The 22057-nt window shown below is 40.6% G+C and overlaps 1 protein-coding gene across 12 annotated transcripts in view; it reads left to right on the top strand.

The window, feature by feature from the left end:
- The window catches only part of ELAVL4 (ELAV like RNA binding protein 4), a 78971-nt gene that overhangs the window by 18184 nt on the left and 38730 nt on the right, over positions 1-22057 (top strand). For 8 of the 12 annotated variants that reach the window (XM_068690610.1, XM_068690606.1, XM_068690602.1 and 5 more), the window contains exon 2: positions 18589-18829. In XM_068690610.1, coding sequence (XP_068546711.1) covers positions 18589-18829 — 241 coding nt within the window. Of the gene's footprint in view, positions 1-4; positions 262-383; positions 556-18588; positions 18830-22057 lie in introns of those variants that run through there. The other 4 variants (XM_068690608.1, XM_068690601.1, XM_068690605.1 and 1 more) reach the window with 4 other exon arrangements.

Raw genomic sequence — 22057 nt, 5'->3', positions numbered from 1 at the left:
AAAAGCGAGTGATTTATATGAGCTTCAGTAAATGCTGCATATTGTATTTCAAAGAGTTTCCTGTCATGACCTCATAAAAAGAGGAGGAGGCTTGTGTGTGTTGCAGCGCCTAGTATATGTCGATTTTGTTGCATCGCTGGGCAGCCGCGCTGTAAGAAGGAATGTCAGCTTTTACATAACGCTCTCTTTGCTTCCGACTCGGTGAGGGGCTGTGAGGGTCCATCTTGGTGAGCACAGATGGAGTGGAATGGCTTGAAGATGGTAAGTGAGCGCGGCCGGCCGGCTCGGGGGCTCCTTTGTCCGGGGTGGCGGCGGCGGCGGTGGTGGCGGCGGTGGGGCTCGAACCGCCCCGGCCCCGCCGCGCTGCGCTCGCCGCCCGCGGGGGATGCGCGGCCGCGGAGCGAGGAGGCAGGGAAGGGAGCGAGCCCCGGCGCGATGGCACCGGCCGGGCCCCTCCGCCACCGCCACCATCATCATCATCACCGCTGCCACCGCCACCACCGCTCCTGCGGGGCCCCGGCCGGCGGCGGGCGCGGACCCGGCGGTGAGGCGCAGGTAGCGCGGGGGGCTTTGTGGAAAGAAAGGAGGGGGGGGTGGGGGGAAGCAAGGAGGATGGGGGGGCTTTTTTTTTGTTGTTGTGGATTTTTTTTTTTTCGTGATTTTTTTTTTTCATCCTCAGTATGCCGGGAAGGAGCCCGGAGGCATTTCTGTGAAAATAGTATTTCTATTTTTAGAGCGCTCCGACCCGCTCGCTTCGCTCTTTTGTGCTCGTCTTTCCCCCCCCCCCCACCCCCCATCCACCCGCGGAGCGTGCGCGCAAAATGGGCACGGGCAGGGCAGGGGCAGCGGCGGGGGGCAGGGGCAGCACCGAGCGGGGATGGGGGGGGGGGGGGGAGAGGCGGGGGGCACCGCCCGCACGATGCCCCCCACCCCTCCCCGGTCCCCCCTCGTGTCCCCCCCCCCCCTCCGCCCCGGGTACCCGGTGTGAGCGGGGAACAAAGCGGCGGCCTTCTCCCATTCTTACAGGATTGTCTTTGTCTCGCTGCTTGTTGTGATGGGTGTAAAACAAATAAGATTAGACTGAGCAGCCGAACTGAAAGCGATAGCTGGGAGGAAAAGCCAATGAAAGGTTGCCGGGGAAACGAGCATAGGGGAAGCTGAGTGGGGGAGCAGGTGGCAATCATGTGGGAATACTGCAAACAGTGTAAAAAAAAAAATCTAAAAAAAAAAAAGAAGCAGGGGCTACCTCGATTATCTTTGCTGTTCTTTGTGGCAGTCACAACTTTAATTATTCTTTATAAATAGGTGTTAATTACATTTCTGGCTCAGGCTTACAGTGATTTCTAGAAATCTGTTTTTAAGCATCTGTTCTTTCTCTGCGAAAGAGGGGTATCTTTTTTTCCCTCTTCTTTTTTTTCCCCCTTCCCTGCTGTGAAATTGTACGTGCAAAAAATGGCAAGGAATCCTGTGAGGCAGTATAAAAAAAAAATGTAAATTATATTGAATGAAGTTGACAGAGGTATAATAGTGAACTCCCACAGCTGATAGCTTCTGCAAATCATTTCTTAGAATTTTCCAGCAAATGTCCCTATGAGAACAGTAGGTAGAATGAATTTACCCTAAGCAGTGATTTTGTGTTAAGTGATATTGGTATTTTTACAAAATCAGATGGTTATATGGCAGAAGAATCAGTTCAGGGGAGTTCACCATATCCTACGGTTTATGTGCTGAGCAAAATTTACGAAAATAACGAGATTATTCTCCTCTTCGTCTCCAGCCCCACCTTTAGCCACCGTCTATTCTCCATCTGCTGTAGCAATACCCACTTTCAATGGCAGGCTCCTGGTGGCAACTTTACTTCTTAAACTGCAGCCGAATATTTCGCTAATTGTGCTGGTCTCTCATTGTGGTGGCGAACAATGTGAAATAGCAGAAGTGCATCTTTAAGGGAGGCTATTGGTGCTCAAGTGTTAAAAAGCGTAGTAGACTAGTAAGTGATAGACGGTAGCGTAAAAGATATAAAAATGTGGTTGCCCAGAAAATGCTCATCTATCACACATCAGGAGGCACGAGAGAAGCAAAGCAAGAATACAGAACACGCCTTTCTTTCTGTCTTCACGTTTCCAGATATTTTTTCACTTTTTTTCCTTTCTCTCATGCATGATTACTCCGAATGCAAATTGGAGCAGGGATGTTAGTGCTGGGTTTAAATAGGAATGAAAAGAAAAAACCCTCTTCTAATTTGCTTTGTTTTATGTATAGCTTCTGCTGCAATCCTGCCTGTAAAGAAGTAGCTGAATGGCCCTCTGAAAACTGCTCTGCTTGACAATGTAAAGGGGAGAAAAATCTTCAGGGTGTGTGTGCAAGTGTGAAATTGTGTGCTTTATATCTGTGCACATGCATAGGCTATATTCTGATGTGTAACAGTTGTACGTGAGAGTGCAAATGGTATTCTTCCATTCGAAACAGAGGTACTGTGTTCTAAATCTGCTAACTTAGTCATGACAATAAATAAGGGTGCCTTTTATTATACACAGCTGCATTGTTTGCCTTAAGAGTCATCAGCTAGTAGTTACATTTTCATTTTCTGTTCAATTTGGTATTTTTACAAAGATTTAAAAATAATGTAATCCTTGTTTTATGGCGCACGTGTTCCTGCCCTGATCTTCCTCTTTTCTTTGTTTTAAGAAGATATTAATGAATACAGCCTGCCTGTACATGGTGACATTCTCTTCTTGCATGTAAGAGATTGCATTGTAGAGCCTCCTATAGAAAAAAATGGCCATTAAGTTGGTGAAATTAATAGCTAGATAGCTTGGAATACCAAACAAAGATTAAAACAAAGCTGCTTTATTTTTAGATAAAAAAGGTAGAGGAAGTGTAGCTGTCCTTAGACAGGGTATATTTTAAATATTGTTGTCTTGGTGAACAACTAGTCAGGATGAAATTTACAATTAGACATCGATGCAATGTGAATCCCAGTTTAAAATCCTGTCTCCATGTACTTTGCTGATCAAGTTCCCATGTTAGATACAGAGATGCCTCTCCACTGTTGACTGGCTTGGTTGCCTCCTTTGCTTTCTTTTATTAATTTTGCCTTTTTGAGCTCTCTGAAAGTGAGCCTGAGCTGTTGTGACAAAGGATGGTTACACTGAATTAGAAGGGGTATATTTAAAAATCCCATTTGAATGGGTTTGGAATAGTCTTCCTCATCTTTATTTGGTCCTGTTAAATATTTTGACTCTACTGAAAGAAAAATCCAAATGGATCAACCTTACATATATTTAATGCATTGTTTTTTATTATCTTCTAGGTTATGGTGACTTTTTTCTTTAATTATTTTTCATCAACCTTTCTACTTGGTATGCTGCAAATGTATTAATTAAATGCAGGTTATTTTGTGTGTAATTGTCGTAGTGTTGGTACATAACCTGGAGCCACTCTACACCCAAAGGTTTTTCAAAAGAAATAGTCTGCTCGTGTCCCATGTTCTGGCAGGGGAATTTGTTGTTTTCTGTGGGAACTTGCACTTTCAAAATATTTCAGCAAGAACCCCAGGCAAGAAATGGGCAGTGGCAGAGAGGATATTAGAGCAGGGAGGGAGAGAGATGCTGATAACTTGACAAATCCACTTGTCTGTTTTGGCAATCTGCGTCCACTAGACAACTAATTTACATGCCTGGACACATTAAAATGTACATTTGTTTGTCTGTGGGACAGCTGACTGGATACACTTGGATGCACTGGCAAATACTGCATTGCAGTATTTTTTTTCAATGTCATTGGGGTTTGGGGGGAGAAGTGGGCGCAAACAGTCTTTTTGCGAGTGAGACAATGATAAAAAGCATGGCACCTCTGTAACCGATGGGCCAGATTTTGCAAAATTTGCTAATCCGTGGTGGGAAGTCACCCCTCCCCCATTGCACTCCTCTCTCCCTCGTTCTTTCTGTTCTTCTTTCCGAGCAGGATGGAGGAAGAGATGAGTGTGCATGGATTTTGTGTGTGTGTTCATGCATGTGCATCTTTCTCTCGCATCTGAGCGGATGCTAAAGAAAACACTGGGATTGGGATGAGAATGGAAAGGGCACTCCCGTAAGGTAATACTCCTGAATTGTGCGTGTGAATGTCCGGTTACCGAAAGCGTAGGACTTCTGAGTAACTCAGACAGCAGGACACATTTTTCCTTTTCCAGAGAATTTTGTGAAGAGTAGGGTTATGTGTCAATTCAACAAGTAAAATAGATTTAACCGTAATAAAACCGGTATCTAATGCGGACTTAGCCTTTGCATTTAAGTACATTTAACCATTTGAGATGATGTAGAGTGAAGATGATGGAGAAATGGGCGTTCAGATCCTATTTGCTTGCTTGCTCTTTTTCTTTCCCTCAAATGATCCATCTTTACTTGTTAAAATACTGGAATATTTTGGGTACAGGGGGCTTTTGTAGGTCACTAGCTTTACAGCAAGAATAAAGGAGGGAGAAAAGGTCTCAATGTGTCAGAGGCAGTAATTGTCTAAAATTAGCCATCTAGAAAAGGAAGGGAAGGCTTGGAGGAAAGAATGAGGCACAAATACGTGAAACTGCACTGTGCTAGTCAGGGAGATAATGAGTGATAAATCTGAACTGGTGCAGTGGTGTGATGCCCATTAATTTCTCAGAACCTTGACTTTGCAGGTTTGTTACTTACTTTGTTGTTCACACCTTTAATTATAACCAGTTTTGGATGATAGCTTGGGGCACTGAAGATGAGACCTTTCTGTTTGTTGTTTACTTATTTGAGTATTCAGACAATTTGCAATAGCGTTGGAACATCACTGTAAGAAATCAAATACTTTCAGATGAGATTATAATAAGAATGCAGTTAATTTTTGCAACTACCTAACGCTTGTCTTGTTGGTAGCAGTTACATTGCTTGCATGTATTCATTAAGAATTAGCTCAATAGCACTGGTGTTAGGTTTATCTTTATTTTCAATAACGGTAATCCATGTTTTTCCTAACAGTTTCGGGTCTCCTAATGCATTATCGCTGCTTTAGGGCCCCATAAAGTAGAGAGGAGGAAGCCGAGCATCTTTCTTATCTATTGTTCTACCCTTGATTGTGTCTTATGTGAGGACTTTCTCCTTCACTGAGGAAAACCTGTAAAAGTCAGGAAATGCTGTGAACCAGCAACAAATCCTTAATTAAATGGGAAGTAAAAATAGAATATTAAGAGAAAACACTTAAGGGGAAAAAAGATAGATGGCTAAACCTTTGTGTGTCCTTTCTGAAAATGGGTTAGTTGCACAATAAAATGCAAGCCTGGCTTTGACAATATTTAGAGTCGTGATGTATATAAGATGCTGTAGTACGCCTTTGTTGCTAAGGCACACGCAATTGCGTCAGCAATGCTGTTGTGATGGGAAATTATGCGTCCTTGAATTCTAAAAAATACTTTTCCTCAGGTTCATTTATTTTTCTTAATACTAAATTCATTTTTATTGCTATGAAATCTCTCATATGTTACAGTTGGTGTTTTTCCCAACGCGTGGATTGTGCGCCAGCATTTTTTAGGATGGGGGCTGTAGTGTTCGACTTCTGAGCATCCAGAAGTCTTGGAGGTAAAGGCAATGCGCTATGTTTGTTTCAGAGCAGATGCGAATGAATACTGGAAGTAGCTCTGTAATTCAGTGCTTCAGGAAGGTTCTCCGCGTAACGGGTTTCTGCCCACATCAGTGCCTTTTGGTGTTGGCAGAAGGCACTGGTGCCACTGGAGCCCTTCCAGTAGTGCCGATCCTTCCTACCCCATTGCTCAGCCGTGTGTCTGGCTGAGCTGTGGAAGGGAAACCAATGGCTCCCTCTGGGTCTCGAGTCCTCAGGGACACTTGCTGAGGACATTGTCCCATGTAGAGACCAAAAAAAATGGGAAGGTCACCGCACTGCGCCTGGGCCCCGTGCTCCAGCTTGTGATTGCGTGCGTGCTCGGTTGGAGGAGCTGATGGCTCTTCTGTATTCGCTCCCAGGTTGAGTGCTCCTTAAAAGCTTTTGTAGGTACATGAGGGATGAAGGAAGCTTGTCCTCTTTTATTTTTCCTTCCCTTATGAATCTTTCATAATTGCATACTTGAAAACTGGCAAAGACAACAATACTCACAATTCATAATTTAAGCTGGATCTGACTCATCCTGTAGTGTTGTGTGCGGCTGCCCAATGAGGACGTGGAATTCCAGGAGCCGACTGTCACGTTATCTCTTGCGGTGCAGATGAGTAGAGTTGCCAGAAGTCCATATTTTTCTACGGCTATTAAAAGCAAAACTGGTATTTGACTCAGAGTTATCATTAGGCTAAACTTTCTTGGAAATTTTCACATTGGGGATTTTTGTTTAATAAACAGATTAATTTAAACTCTAAATGTGTGCTATGTGCTTATAGTGGGTAGGAAATGAGCCTGTTCATAGCAGCTCAGGTTTGAGAGGTTCATGGTAAAAACCACACAGGCACAATACTAATAGGTTTATTTGAGTTGAACACTGACTTGTGGGGAGGAGGCTGTGCCTGTTCTCCATTGTTTGGAGCTGGTGTGGTGTGGGCTCTGTAGACTTGAGCAGTTCTGTGCTTGATCGTACAAAATTCACCACTCCACAGAGTTAACCCATGTTTAAGCTCCTACACCGTGGTGAAGTGTTAACGCATTCTGTACTTGGGAGCAGAGATCTGGGGATATATAGTTCTTGACTCGATTGAAGGGCTTGTAAATGTGATTATTACCTGTTGTCCTTGTATTCACCTTCTGCTGGTATACCTGGAGCTTCAGATGGAGGTCGGTGCCTCTTTGCTTATGGTGTGCAGAAGAGCTGGTGGGCACAGACTCGCCCCTTTTATTTCTGCAGAGCAGAAGGCGCAGTCACGATGCTGTGGAAGTAATAATGCACATAAACAAATACTCCTTAAATAAAAATAGTTCTAATACCGCTCCCTGTATATCGTTGTTCCAAATGAAGTTACTGGCAGTAGATGAGTAGGGGGAAGTTGATTTTTAGCAGATAGCGTGAACGCTGGAAATTCTTCCTAATGTGCGTGTGCCAGCTATTCTGTAGCAATATTGCTGTTGATTTCCTTCCTGTAAGAGCAGCTGTTCAGGGAATTAATCTCTTTGCTTAATGCAGAGGGGTCCTGAAAAATGCAGTGCGCAACTGCTGTGGTGGTTGTGGCCATTTTTAGAGTGGCCACCGATGGAAGGTAGCGCCATGATCCAGCACAGTAGCATATTGTTCTTCAGCCTAACTGGGCCAGGACAAAATTACCATTTTCTCTATTTCGTGTGCTCTGTGAGAGATTCCGGAGTGCACTTCAGAATTTGACATTGTGTTTGATAATTTATAGAGCACAGTTTATATTTAACTGTAGACACACTAATCCAGGAAAAAGAGTAGTGTATTTTTAGAATCCTTTTTTATTGTCTCTGCTTGTCATTACCAAACTACTGAAAGAAGTGTTCATAAATGTAGATGCTCACTGGGATAGAAATTGAGTTTAATTTCCATGATTAGTCTTTGCTATATGCAAAAATCAAACATTATTTGTGTGATACGTGGTTATCGAGAAGCTTAACAGCCATTTTGGCAGGAGCCACTGTGTTCCCTTCCGAGGCTCCCACCCCAGAGCAGACTGTGGCACCTCAGCTGAATGCCCCAGCAACTAGAGATGCTTAGGTGATTATTTTCTTTATTTTTTTGCTTTAATAATGACACAAGGTCATGCCTTCTGTTGTTTCTTTGAGCTCTTCTTTGAGGCAAAACACTGGACTGAATTCAGCTCTGAAGAAGCGTTAAGTCTGACTGGTGAATATTGGAAGGAAAAATTAGACAACAGAAATGGCATTAGCATAGTTATTTTGAATTTTCTTCATTTTGAAGCACTTGAGTAAGATGTTCTGTGTTGGGGATATTAAGATGCTTCTGCCTAATAATCTTAACGCTGCTGCCATTTTTTAATGGTTACCCCTTGCCCTCTGAGCAAAATGTGTTGTATGGGGGTTTGAGTTACTATTTCGTGGTGACTTGGGACCTGCCCTGCTCATGAGCAGGGGGTAAGGCTGGCAGGGGGTGTTAGCCTAACCACACCATAGTCAGGATTGCTAACCATGGGCCCATTCCTTTACTTTAGGAGGAGTTCTGAAAGATCTTTGAATGCGTTAGGTTATACTTGTTTATTGGAGTAAGGATTTGGTGAACTTGAATATGAATTTATTTGGAAACTTCAGGAATTCAGGAAGAATTTTAGTACTAGGGATAAGGAAGATGTTTGGTTTGGCCTAGGGTATGTATCTTATTTCAAACACTGTTTCTGTCTAATTTAAACCATCAGGAAGGGTCTTTTAGCCTGACCTGTGACAGATGAGTATGTCCTTGATATTTTGTCCTTTATTGATGAATAATGCATAATTAAACCGTGGGTAATGGTCTTTGATCTCAGCATAGGTACTAATCTGTAGTATTTATTTGAATTAAATCTCATGCAGAAATTTGTCCCTTCCATACATTTAACATATTTTGTTTAAGCCATTGTTTAGATATTTTTGCGATACCAAAGTAAACACCTACCTCTGTATATTAGAAGGTCATTCCTTATCACTCTTCCCCCAGAAATTTCTCAAATCCTCAACTTAATTTTTATCTTCGTGACCCTTAAGGTAGTGATGGACATACTACTTCGGAGTAATTCGTTGTAACTTGCTCTACCAGAGCATGTTACAGAAGCAAGAATGCCTATTTTCATGAAGATATTGTTCCCATCCTCAACATCAGTTGGTACAGGGCTGTAGATTTGCAGGTGAATTGCAGAGAAGCTGTAAATTTCATCTTTATTGCTAGTCCAGTTCAGTTTAAGATCAGGAGAGGAAATAAGTTGTTACTTCGCAGTGAGCTAACACTTCAGATGAAGGGGATGGAAATTCCTGTGTTAAGTCCTATTTTAGGGTCTGTCTCTTAGACCTGCGAACAGCAGTATCCATAGAGATGTTGTTGCCAGCAGTTGAGATGTACACATGTTGATTAGTGTTTTCTAATTGCATTTACCAGTGTGTCTTCATTAAGGTCCTGTTGAGGACAGAGCCTAAAATACCTTGGTTGTGGTGTGTGTCTTGCAAAGCTGTGAATTGCTGCATAATATAAGCACTCTTTTTTGTATGAAAAATGTATGGGCAACACTTTAAGAAGTGTGTATATATGGCTTAGAAGCTGAAATCCTACTGCAGCGAACATTAACGATTCTTAAATTACTTAAGGGCTTTTGAAAATTATAGCTTTTGTTTCTAGAACTTCGCTAGTAATAACAGCAGTGGGGGGTTGGATGTTCCTGGGCTTCATGGAGAGCCTGCTTTGGCCTTGCTTTGCCTTGGCTTCTGGTAAGTAGACTTCTTAGGTTTTTTAATCTTGATCCGGTAGCATGGTTGTACAGCATGGCTTGTAATACAGCTTTCACTGTCTAAACTTTCAGGTTGCGAATGATTCTAGAGTATTTTCTTAAAGGGAAAAACAAAGTGGAATTGTGACAGGTCTACAGCAGCTGAAGACTTGCTGTCTGCTTATTGCACTTACATATACGTACCCGTGGGAATCTGTGCATGAGTACACAGTATGACACACATATTCCCAGGTTGGTAATATAGTTCAGATATAGATTAGCAGTGTGCAACTCAGTAATATGGTCAGTAAACTAAAAAAAGTAGGTGGTGATTAGGAAACAACTCCAAGCTGAAATAAAATCCAGAAAGTAAGAAAAAAACATAAGGTTCTTAATTTACATTCCTTTTGCTTCAGTGTATTTTTAGGTTGTATCTCCTTCACACTGAAAAGCTGTTTCAGGTGTTTCTCTAGCATGCTATGTATTATTACTGTCTAGTATTGAGGTTTTTGAGAACCTCTCCAATCTTTCAGGGTTTGTCTCAAATACTTAACGTTTTGGGTTTTCTTATCACCCTGATAACACAGACATTTAAATGCAGTTTTTGTTTGTCCTTCTTGAAAAAGAGATGACTAGGCAGTCAGGGGGAGACCTTGCCTTTGTGGCATCTGTCTGATAAAATGCTGTCCGTGGTGGAAAAAGATGCTTTCATCAAACTTTGTCTTATAGCATCAATCAAAAAAACATGTCATCTTACTGTTGAGATTGTTTTTGTTTTTCTTCAGACCCCTTTGGCCTTTGTATGCATCTTGAAAGAATTAAGTAGTAGCTTGTGACTTAAGCTTAAAAAAGCTAGGAGGGAATAAGGAACAATACAGAATGATAAAATAGACTTGTGAAACTTCTGTTATGAGTGGTCTGACACAAATTTGGCAGAAATAAGATGATTGAAGAAGTAAATCTTCCTTCAGAAGGCAGAGCTGGACTACATTGCCTTTGTTCTGGTTTCGGGCACGTATGGGCCTTTGAACAGAGGCCACCGTAGGGCCATGGGTGGGCAGGAGCCATTGGTGGCCCTGTCCTGGCACAGAAGTAGGACAGCTCCCTGCCACCACTCTTGTTCAGGTCCATGGTGTGGGGGGACAAGGAATCACAAGGGGTTTTGACCTGAGCTGATCGTGAGGCCTAACAAGTAGGCCAGGGATGCGTCCATTTTCTGCTGGGTGTTGTCTGTGACTCCTCTCTCCAAAGCTGCATGCCAGAGCTGCGGCTGAGTACTGCGAAATCAAGGCTGCATTCTCCTATATTTTCATATGTAAATCAAGTTTAATGACAGAAATGATTGCAAGCAAATTCCAGTGAAACCAGTCTAAATAAAGAAGCTCTGAGTGACAGGCTTACAAGAAGTTGGTTTGCCTTCATGAAAGGACTTAACCTGGTGCAGGGGTAGTAGGCAACTTCTGTGACCATTGCCTGTTATCTTAGTTTTTCCATTTTACTTTCACTTAGTGCTGATAGAATGGATTCCTTCAGTTGGAAGGGACCTGTAAAGATGAAGTCCAACTGCCTGATTGCTTCAGGGCTGTTGAGCCCACTTGCTGTAGGCTTTCCTAGATGTTTGGACAACACTGAAGAATAGAGCCAGACAGTGCTGAGGTTTATGGGATGCGTGGCTTCTCCGTAGTCATCTCAATGAGTGAAGAAGCTGGAAACAGCAATGAAGCCTCATAGAAGTTCATACAGAACAACAAATACTGTGAGTTGAGGTAATAAATATGATGAATCTGTAACAATATTGTGCTTCCCAAAAATTGCTGCACATGAAGTGCTTGCCCATACATTGCTCTCCATTTCCATGTGTTTTCAGTAGGCTTGGGGAGGATCAAACAGCAGTACCCTAACTGTGGTGCTCCCCTCTCCATTTCTTAGCCTCAGAATACCTGCAGTGAGAGTAAGGGACCATACGAAGTATGTGATATGTTTACTGTTTCTTAGTGGTTATTGGACATGGAGTTCTGAGCATGGCTTCCTCTACTTGCATCTTAGCTATTGATGAAATGTTTAAGTTACTTTAGTGACAGGCCTTTTTTTCTTTAACCTAGTCCCTTCTGTCATTGAAAGCAAGTCTACAACTGTTGATCCCATACTTCATTGGAACATGAGACTTTTCAAGTTTCAAATAAATGTGATTTAATGCATAATGCTCTTTCGCTTTTTCTGATATTGTGAGGGAAGGTGACTCCATGACTAGGTCAGGTTTGTTCATAGGCCGTTACACTCCTAGAGCTGTCACAGCTCATGATAGGACTTCAGTGGTCTGCTTTCCTCTGGTTTGTCTTCCTTTTGTTTTTTACCTTCTGTAAAAATTGAAATAACAGGGTTTGCCTTTCTAGTTCTTACTGTGCTGCTGCAGTGGAAGTCCCTGGCCTGCCTACCCATTCCTATAGCATCCAGCATGACTTGATGCTGGTATCAATTCTATCCTTCAGGCATTGCTGTGATAATAAGTAATATTGCCAGTGGACTTTACGTTCATTGTGCTGCAAATTGGAGACAAAATATTTTGTTTCAGTATATTTATGCAAAAGCATATAATGGATTAGATCAAGATAAAATTTAAAGAAAACAATTTTCTCATTTATTTGAACTGAAACTTTTAAAATGAATGCATTTGTTGTTCTCCATTTGGATCACTTGGATGCTCTGTACAATTATTGGAGCACCCGATGAATTTGAACTTGCTGAAAATGTTAAAACACTATCTCAACTTGAGTGTAGTGCACTCTGAAGCAGATTTCTGTAAGGCTGTAGCCCTGCTGCCAGAGCTGGTGACTGCTCATTTTGAGCTGAGACTTTCAGCTATATCTATATTTAAGATATTTAATATGACTTCCCCTGGAAGGGAGGGAAAGATAGAGCACGTAAGAGTGTGTATGAGTGGGGAGTATGTCAAAACATGGAGGGTTTGATAATGATTCATTTCTGGGATATTGGATTTGCCTTCCGGCAGATTTGCTCAAAAGCTTCGTTTCCCTTCTTTATTTCATGTTCATGATGTATTTATTAGGTAAATAATAGCAAAGCCTAGTTGTGTGGTACATAAGCTTTAATAAAAAACGTAATTGACAGTGAAATTTGACAGTTATGTTAGAAGAGAATCTGTGCTGGAGCTGCATACAGCATCATCTGCCTCTCTGAAGGTCAGTTTTGATGGAAGCGCACACAACATGCCTGCAAGGTTCAGGTGTACCATTTGCTTGTTCCTGCTGGAATTGAGGCTTTCAACGAATGAATAGTTAAAAATCACTGTTTTTAAACACTCCAGTGGGAAGACATGATCTGTCCTGAAGATCTTACCATCCAGCAAAAATAGGCCAAAACATATGAGATGAGCTTAATCCCACTGAAGTGAGAACTGGCAGCATTAAAGTGGGGCAAGGGCATACAGCTGCTGGTCCTGGGCTGAGGGGCCTGATCGTGCAGGTCTTTGTTTCACGCGATACCTATGGGTCAGCCTTATGGGGATAGCCATGTCAAAGTCAAGTGTGCGAGCAGATGGGAGGCCTGTGGCTGGATTTCTCAGGCAGCTCCTACGATTCTGCCTTTCCCACCTGCAGAAAAGATGTGGGACCCAGATTTCTGTGCCATCCTGACTTCCTTCTCTTCAGAAGAAGAGATGCTGAGAGATTTAAAAAAAAAAAAACAAAACACTGTTTATTTTGTTGGAGAGGTTTTGTTTGTTTTTCCCTTTGTCATCGTTATTCAGGAGATGGCTATGGGACCTCTGCCATGGCACCATTTGTTTTCCCATGTACAAGCAAACAACTTGCAATGCTAATTAAAGAGCTTTTTTAGATAAAGTAAGAGCTTTGCATTATTTATCTAAATTCTTTTTTATGGGAGGATGTTCTGAGTTTGTTCATTAATGAACACTTAGAAATAATATAAAATTAGACCTCATGAATTGTTCATGAGGTGTAATTTACCATGATCATATTTCTTGGCATTTAGGTGCTGTGAACAGTTTATTATTCATAGATAACATTTCTGACTTATGTGGACAGCTCCATTTTAAGGACTCCTGAATCCTTCGTAGACTGAAGAAATTTATTCATTTTGTTGTGTTTTTTAGGAAGACTATGTCTCAAACACATCCCTTTGGTGCCTATACATATTTTTTAAGATTCGTAATTGCTACTGGATTTTCTTCCCCCTCTCAAATTCATTTCTCTTCATTGTGGAAAATGGGCAGCAGAGCATATGTAACTCGGATAACAAGAAAGGGTGTTAAATTATTTGCTGAATGCAAGCTTCTCACAGTGCATGTATGTGACAGTTTTTCAGTCCAATGTGCAGATCTTTTAGACTACTGAGAACAAATCTTGTAAATATACAACATGTATATTTACATTTATGGAGCCATTGGCTATTGCTTATGCATGCAATAGGAAGATAAGACTGTCTTAATCAGTCTGTGGGTAGTTTTCTAAATGATTCATTAACTGTGCTTTGTAATGGTAGATGGATGTCACACATTTACTGTAATAGCAACTGAAGATTAATGTCAGTTATTGTGGCTTGTTTAAGCATTGTAATAGTTTTGTTTATACATACAGGTATTTGCATTATTGTTGCAGCTAATAGTTAAGCAGGAATAAATTGAAATTAATTGAATTAATTGGAAAAAATGTATATGAAGATATGGCAGGAGTATTTCTGAAACATTATTTGGAATGTAGGAGTTGCTAAAACGGGTATTTGTTGCTGATATTTTGTAGGAGGGGTTATACGAAGCCTTTTGGTAAGCAGTGTTTTGCAAAACACTGGCAAAGCTTATGCTGTCTTCCTGAGCAGCAAAGCTTTTCTTTGTGAAATCTGTCAAACCAAAATACCTTCTACTTGGCTGATGCATTACCATACTGAGAAAAGTAGTACACCAAGAAGCAATTTTTATAAGCAACAATGTGATGAAACATATCCACAATTTGAGGTACGGGTTGCCTTTGTTTAACTGACAAAATCAGTCTTGAAATTCTGCCTAAGTCACAGATTAAAAGTAGTAATAGCATTGTGAAGATAGAATATTCAAATATTGGTGCTTAAATTATCAGTGTCTAAAAACAGCAACTAATTTATTTTTGCAACTACTTTATTTTTCTTCAAAGATACTAATAACCTGTATATAGAAAATAACGTTGCAGTATCGGAAGTCTGGCAAAAAAAATGAAGGAAAAGAAAACCTGTGATGCTATATCCGTAGCAAATGCGTATCAGCATATATATATTCTGCAATATTTCAAGACCAGTAGTAGCTACCTAATTAGGTTCAGGAAGGGCTACAAAACCACGAAAACACTGAAAGCAATGTGGAAATCATGAAAACAATTTTATATAGCATATGTAGAGGTGTAATACTAATCTAAAAGGAATAATAGTGTATTTTATATTTTAAAAACATATTTCTGTGTTAGATTACTGTTCAGTTTCTGTATTTGTTTTATTAGTATCCAAATAAGCTCTTGGTGAGCTAAAGGTAGATTTATAGCCTCCTTTCATAGTTTTTTGTTGGAATTTAATTGCAACACAGTATTCTTTTTATAAAACAATAAAATAATGTTATTACCAGTAATTAAAGCATAATGAGAGTGAGCTCCTGGAAACTCAGTATCAATTTCAGAAATGTCCATATTGTGATAATAGTATTGAATTAACAATCTAAATCTTAGTGTTATAAATCAGAAAAGTGAGTGGCATGTTAAAAATCTACCCTCTGAATAAATAATGTAGTTACTCTTATGTAATGTGCTGACTGATGTGGGATCAACAACATCTTAATATTACACATTCATCAACCATCAGTGTCCTTCTGAATGCATGTTGAACTCCGAACAGTTTGAGGTGGATGTGTAGGGGAGAAGACAACGCTCAAAGAAGGGGACTGGGACTTAACCTTTTTGTTACCATTAAGTCTTTACTAATAAATCAATATGTACTGCTGAAATATTACTTGTTTGAGACCACAAGAATTCATGCTCTGGTATGTACCTGTTTTTACACAGAAATCACTATACACAGACTTAAAAATTATTCAGTAAAAAAAATAAACCTTTCTAGTAACTCTTAACAATTTTTCTCTATCAATATTTCTTGTTACATAGAAAATCAATTTTTAGTAACCTACAATTTTGTAATAATTTGAAGGTCAAATAAGTGATTTTTTTTCCTTTCTACTATTGAATATCTAATAATTAGGAAAACCTAATTGGAGCTGAGTAAGAGTAACTAGGAAGAAAACCTGGTGCATGGTGCAACACAGATTTATGCCAGGGTACTCAGAAATATTATACTAGTATATATTTGTTCAAGAACAGGCTTTCTCTGAGCAGCTTACATCTAATATTCAGTATTTGTTAAATATCTTAGTTAAATTGCGTTTATTTGCATGGAGTGGAAGGTGAGCATGTTTAAAATGCAACCAAAAAGAGTTTGCAAAATGCTTAAGTAGGACACCAGCCAGCTTTGAATTTTGTTTGCTTTAACAGACTTTTTTTTAAAAGATCATGGGGTTTTGTTTATTGTGGGAAACTGTATGTAGCTTTTGTTCCTGTTGCTAATAATAGGTGATGTACCTTTCTCATTGAATTGTGCTGAAGTCCTGCTTCTGCTGTAACTGAAACCAGGTACAGTATTTAGTTTGCTTCAGAAGGGCAGGACCAGTCCCCAGAATTGCAGTTTGTGTTGCTTTTATAATAGAAATGATTTGATCAGCTGACTTAAATACACAGCTGCAGTTAACCATATCAGCTGTCTTACTGTCACCTTCTGACTGTACCTTGTTAATTGCGAGGCTTTCACTGGCTAAGAGAATGGCGTTTGAACACAGACATTAGAGGAAAATACGCACTGTCCTGCTGGAGCACCTGGCGTGGAAGCTACTATATGAAATGAAGAAGGGGTGAAAATTTGATACAGCATATGAAATAATCACCTTCAGTCAAAAGGCAATGACAGCTTGGTGGTGGTGGTCAGCGGTGCAGGACAAGCTGTAGTGCTGGAGCAGGCCCGGTCCCGTGTGGTGGCGGCCTCCATCTTCTGCTTGGCTCAAGGGAGGGACGCCAGCCTTCATCAGCACAAGGATGGTGCTGAGGGAAAACCTGAACTGGATTTCTTTTGTTTTAATTAAACTGATACGGTATATATGAGCATGCTAAGCAGTGCCTCACAGGGTGAGGAGAGCATACACGGGCAGCAGGTTATTAGCGAGCTTAGGATTGGAGTTAGTGTCCGCTGTAAGGCTGGGGATGCGGAGATCAAAAGATTATCTTCCAGATGGACTCCTGAGCTAAACAGATTTAGTAGCATCCAAAGGACTTAGTATGTGTGAGTAAATACATGTATGAAATCGGATTGGAAGAGGGAATGTGGCTAATAGCGGGTGAGACAGAAGGCCCTGAATGCCGAGCGCGTGGGGTTGGTGCTGCCTCACGGAAGGTGTTGGTGATGGTGCGTGGCTGGCCAGATCGGCAGTGGGCTTGCTGACTGCTTCCAGGAGGTTACTGTTCCTGGGGAATTTGTATTCAAAAGGATTCGGCTTTGTGGCTGAAGGCCTTTCTGTTGCTACACAATGTGGCAAGGTTTATTTTTTATTTGGAAATTGCTATGCCAAGTAGGTAATTCTGGGTCAAATAATCAAAAATAATAGTAATTCAAAACTTGTTTCAATTGATTAAAAAGGGGGGTTATTCTACAAATGAAGCTTTAAAGCAACACCAAAGCATTTCAATTTTAAAGAGAAAACACCACTGACCAGCATATAAGCTATTTAGAAACTTAACCCGTGACGCAGTTAATTTTAGAACAGGCTCCTCTGTTTCAGTGTCATCCCCCCCAAACTACAAGCCTAATTTGTTGCTATATGTACCTCCCTGGCTTTAAAAAAGAAAGCTAATTAAGTCATGAGTGATTATAATAATTACAGGATGAGACGAGTGCAAGGCTCAGTGTCGGTCGCTCTCTGCTGTGCCCATCCCTGCAGCACCTTCCTGTGGCTCCAGCTTGTACCATCGTCTGTCGGTCCATTGTTGTCTGTCTGTCCCGTCCTAGGGATGGGCTTCGACAGATGCCAGTGCAGCTGCACTAGAGCCAGTCTTACAGCAGACAGCAAAAGCTGCCATTTGCATTGCTTTGGTTCATCTGTTATTAGGTGCCCTCCTGTGGGCAGCCCCAGACAGCCTGGGCGCTGTAAGGCAGGTACTTGGGCAGTGCACAGGCTCTTGGTGTTCTTCATCCACATCTCTGCAGCGTTGTGTTGTAGACTTTGGTTCTCTGGTCCATACCCTGCAGACATCTGCACCCATGCAGCCGGGAGCACTGGTGACAATACGGCCACTGTCACACGTCTGCTTTGCTGGGATGGGTTCCTGCATGATGTTTTGGAAAAATTGGAGTACAGATCTGAGTATCTTTGGTGAAAATCAGAGTTCCGTGTTTCAAGATAGAACCACTTGTTAAAATTCTAGTCAGTGCCTGATAAGCTCTTTCTGATTAAACCTTTCTGGTTCCAGTAAATATCTAAAGACCTTTGTATCTCGGAAGATTGCGAATTCAGGGCTTTATTATTTAAAGAGATGTCAGTTCGTTAGCGAAAAAAATAACCGGAGAATATAGGTCATCATTGGAACCAGGAAGTATTATGTCTTGGGACACCAAGTTTATTAACCCAAGGCAGTCCAAATGACGACACTTTGCAGATTGACTGTGCCTGGTTAATGTTGTTGTCATTGCACTCTGTGATACCGTTATTAAATAGGTAAAATATTTTACCTTTTCATATAGAGCCATACACTTAGTTAATCTGATTTAATGGAACTATAATTTTAATTATGATTATTACCTTAAATTATAATTAAATTTATGTGGTTTAAATATACATTTGTGAAAATGGCTGTGTGATGAAAGCAGAAATCAGCTTCGCATTAACAAAAAAGAAGGGTTTTTTAAACTGCATCTTAGTATATGCTCACAGCCAAAGACTAGCATGACCTACTTTGCAACAATAACAGAGGAATCAAGCAGGGTTTTTTGTTGAAGTATCTAAATTGGCCATGAATGCTACCTACTCATTCGTTTGTAAGTATCTTTAAAAATAGCAATTGTATCTATGAAACTTAAGGCTTTTTTCTCTTTTCCTCTTATTTTGATTTAGATAATTAGCACCATGGAGCCTCAGGTGTCGAATGGCCCTACTTCCAATACAACCAATGGACCCTCCAGCAACAGTAGAAACTGCCCTTCCCCCATGCAGACGGGGGCTGCCACAGATGACAGCAAAACCAACCTCATAGTCAACTATTTACCCCAGAACATGACCCAGGAGGAGTTCAGGAGCCTCTTTGGGAGCATCGGTGAAATAGAATCCTGCAAGCTCGTGAGAGACAAAATCACAGGTAAGCTCTTGAGCATTGTTCACCTTCACATACATCAGGGTCAGTTTACATTTAGGGTCAGTGAAATCCCAGTGCTCATGTTACAAGTGCTTAGCATGGGACTTACTGCAAATATCACAGTAAATTTCTTCATGCGGTAGGCCTGCAGTTTTCAGTGATGCACATCCGATCTAGGAAACTCTAAGAGAAGCCTTGCGTTTCTAGCCTGTGCACAGAAATGAGAGGAGGAACAAATGTTACCAGTGTGCATGTACATGCTTCCTATACAGCTTCTTGCAGCAGAGCTCAGACAGTGATACTGCATTCCTGATCATTCACAGAATGGCAGAGCATAGTCTAAATCGCTTGAGCAAACTGACAGTTTGTAATTTTGATTATTTCTTTTGAACCTTACTGTCCTTCATGAAACTTTTGCCTGTTAGCAACACTTCAAAGTCACGATGGCTCTGCGTCCCTCACAGCCCACTTACCATGTCTTTCTGTAGTAGTAGTGGTCTGTAGTTGGGGGCCACTGCTCTCAATTTCTTGTGGATGTTGGTTAATCTTAGCTTTGTTCCCTGAAGACACCTTAATTTGTGAAGACCCCTTCCTGCATGACATGGCAAACGTTTATAGGTGTCGTCAAAATGAGAGAAGTTTCCTATTACAGATCTTAACTCAAAATCTCAAAGAGGGGGAGAGGTGTCTGCACCATCACTAAAGGTGTGGACAGGTGCCAGTGTGCCTAATGTGCTCTGTATCTTTGCTGCCACAACCAGGAAATCACTGATGCACGAGACAACAGCAGGATGAGCAATGACTTTTTATAGCTTGCTTTATAGGTTAGTTTTATAGGCTGTGTGTCTACTCGCACTGTAGGTGGGGAACAGCTGAAATTTCACTGCTGTTCAGTGCATCACCAGTGTTATGTTTAGCATAAAGACAAGCAGCAGCCTCGGGAAGTGAAGGGTTCCAGAACAGGAGCCATCTCTTCTCAAGGATGCACTCCAGGCAGCTTGGGTGTGCATTCTGTGGGAAAGGGGCACTGTGCAAAGATAAGGAATTTGAAAGACAAATCTTCATACCTATCTCTGTAATAGCCTGGCAGCTGTTTTATTGGCAGCATTAGGAAGATCTGCTTAGTGCTTTTAAACATGCAATGTTTCTTTTTTATTTACTTCCTGACATGCAGCAATGTTCTTGTTTAACGCAAGGCACATAATAAATGGCAGTAGCCCCAGGGCAGCTCAAGTCCTCAGAAGTGTAGTCCAGCAGAGCTTTCTTCTTGCACGTTGACCATGATGTATCTATTTCAATATATTCTCTGATTGGGACGCAGCTTCGGGGGTATGAAAAAAAAACAGATTGAAAAATGGACTTGACTTTTTATTTATTCTTCACTTTTTTTTTACTTAAAAGAAAAATCAGTCATAGTCATCCCTCTCCAAAAATTTCCATGTGAAGAGCTGAAGCTCTTCACTCTTACAAGCCTAGCTGACTCAATATCTCAATATGACATACTGTCCTTGATACCTGCTACCAGACTAGTTTAGGTCCATATATTTTTTCTTTTCAGTTTGAATATGATCTTAGAAATTGAACCGTAGGTTACTTCAGTTATTTCAGATGGAATTGAACAACTAACCCTTGTCTGCAGAAGTCTAGTGTGCCTAGCTTGAGTTTTGATCCTACAAGGTCCTGCGTTTCAGTAGCTTTTTTTTTCTTCCCATATGCCTTAAATTCATGGGGATTTACTTGAAATAAAACATCAAGATTTTATATATTCTGTGTTCTCATGTAGAATTGGCAGCCTTTGTAAGTGGAACCATTACTTCATCTGCTAGGAACAGCGTTCTTCTTGTTCCATTTTATCTCTGGGCTTTTGTCTCTGTACTTGAAGATGTGAGAAATTGCCTATATGATCTTACAGACATATTGGGTAGTCTTTGCCTATATTTCTCATTTCCATACCAAGTGCATAAATGGTTATGATCGGTAAAATATTTCATAACTATTCTTTTAAAATAAAAAATGCTTTGAGGTCACCACCCCTAAATGATTTTGGAGCCTGCATATTTTAAGAAGTGATGCAAGCCAGATAAGAACCAAACCAAGGAGAAAAACAATTGTCCTCCAAAGTCTTTGTGCCATTTATTTTTGCAAACAACTTAATCTGCTAAAGCTTCAGGCCTATTATCAAGGTATTGTGCAACATTACTACATTTCAGGGTATGTGTTCCTCACTCTAAATTGGAGTTACTAAATTGAATGGAGTTGTCAGCCAGAAGCAGTTAATAATCTTTTGATGGTCTTAGAACATGAGGAGTAATAAAATGGAAATGTACTAAGGTCATACCCAACTCATCTTCTAGGGTCATAATGTAAGTGAGGCTTATTGGATTTCATGTTTATTTGTTTTGCATTTTGGGGGTTGGGGCTGGCAAAGCATGTTAGCAGGCTGTTACAGGAATGACCACCTTTTCAGGGTTCTTTGCTGCTTTTCCTTCTTAAAAATTACTGTAGATTTATTTAACAGTAAAGTTGTATTGCAGAAAAAATAGTGTTCTTAAGCTATTTGAGCTGAGATGGTGGAGGTCTGAAACAATTAGTTTTGTTTTGTCTGCTTTTGAATTTTTCATTGTTTGTTCAGAAATTCTTTTAATAAATCACAGCTAAGTGTATGCTGTTTTGTGCTGCTAAACAAATGTTTCAGCATCTGTTTAGAGGCATAGAAAAGGTCACAGACCAAATCATCATGTTAAATAGCTAGCCTGGCAAAACCATATTAGACAAATCTTGAATGTATTTCAGAGGCTGGACTAAATCCTTTACATGAACCAGTTAAATTCTATATTCCATGCCCTGCTATGCAAGTGTGCAGATCTTGTGAAATGTTTAGGCTCTCAGAAATACTTTTTTCAAGGATTTCAAAGCTAAACAGAGTCTGTTAAATATATAGGATCCCTCAGAGAATTTGATCTGAACTGTTTTATTTTTCAAATGGATTAAACATTATATGTCAGCAGTAATCACCTGCTCCAAGTCTTTTTGCAGGTCTTTTAGAACACTAGCAGGGTTTTTTTTTTTAAGAAAATTGATTCGTGATGTTACCCCTCGCTTTGGAAAGACACATGTTTAAACAAGCATATTCCTTTACTAAAAAAAATATGCTAATTTGGTAGTACACCGTACTGAGTTGAATAGGAATGACAGCTTCTAAGACAGCCTTTAATTTGGTATTCAAAACCA

This window comes from Anas acuta, chromosome 8, assembly GCF_963932015.1.
Source record: "Anas acuta chromosome 8, bAnaAcu1.1, whole genome shotgun sequence".
Taxonomy (NCBI): domain Eukaryota; kingdom Metazoa; phylum Chordata; class Aves; order Anseriformes; family Anatidae; genus Anas; species Anas acuta.
This window is presented reverse-complemented; position numbering and strand designations above follow the sequence as displayed.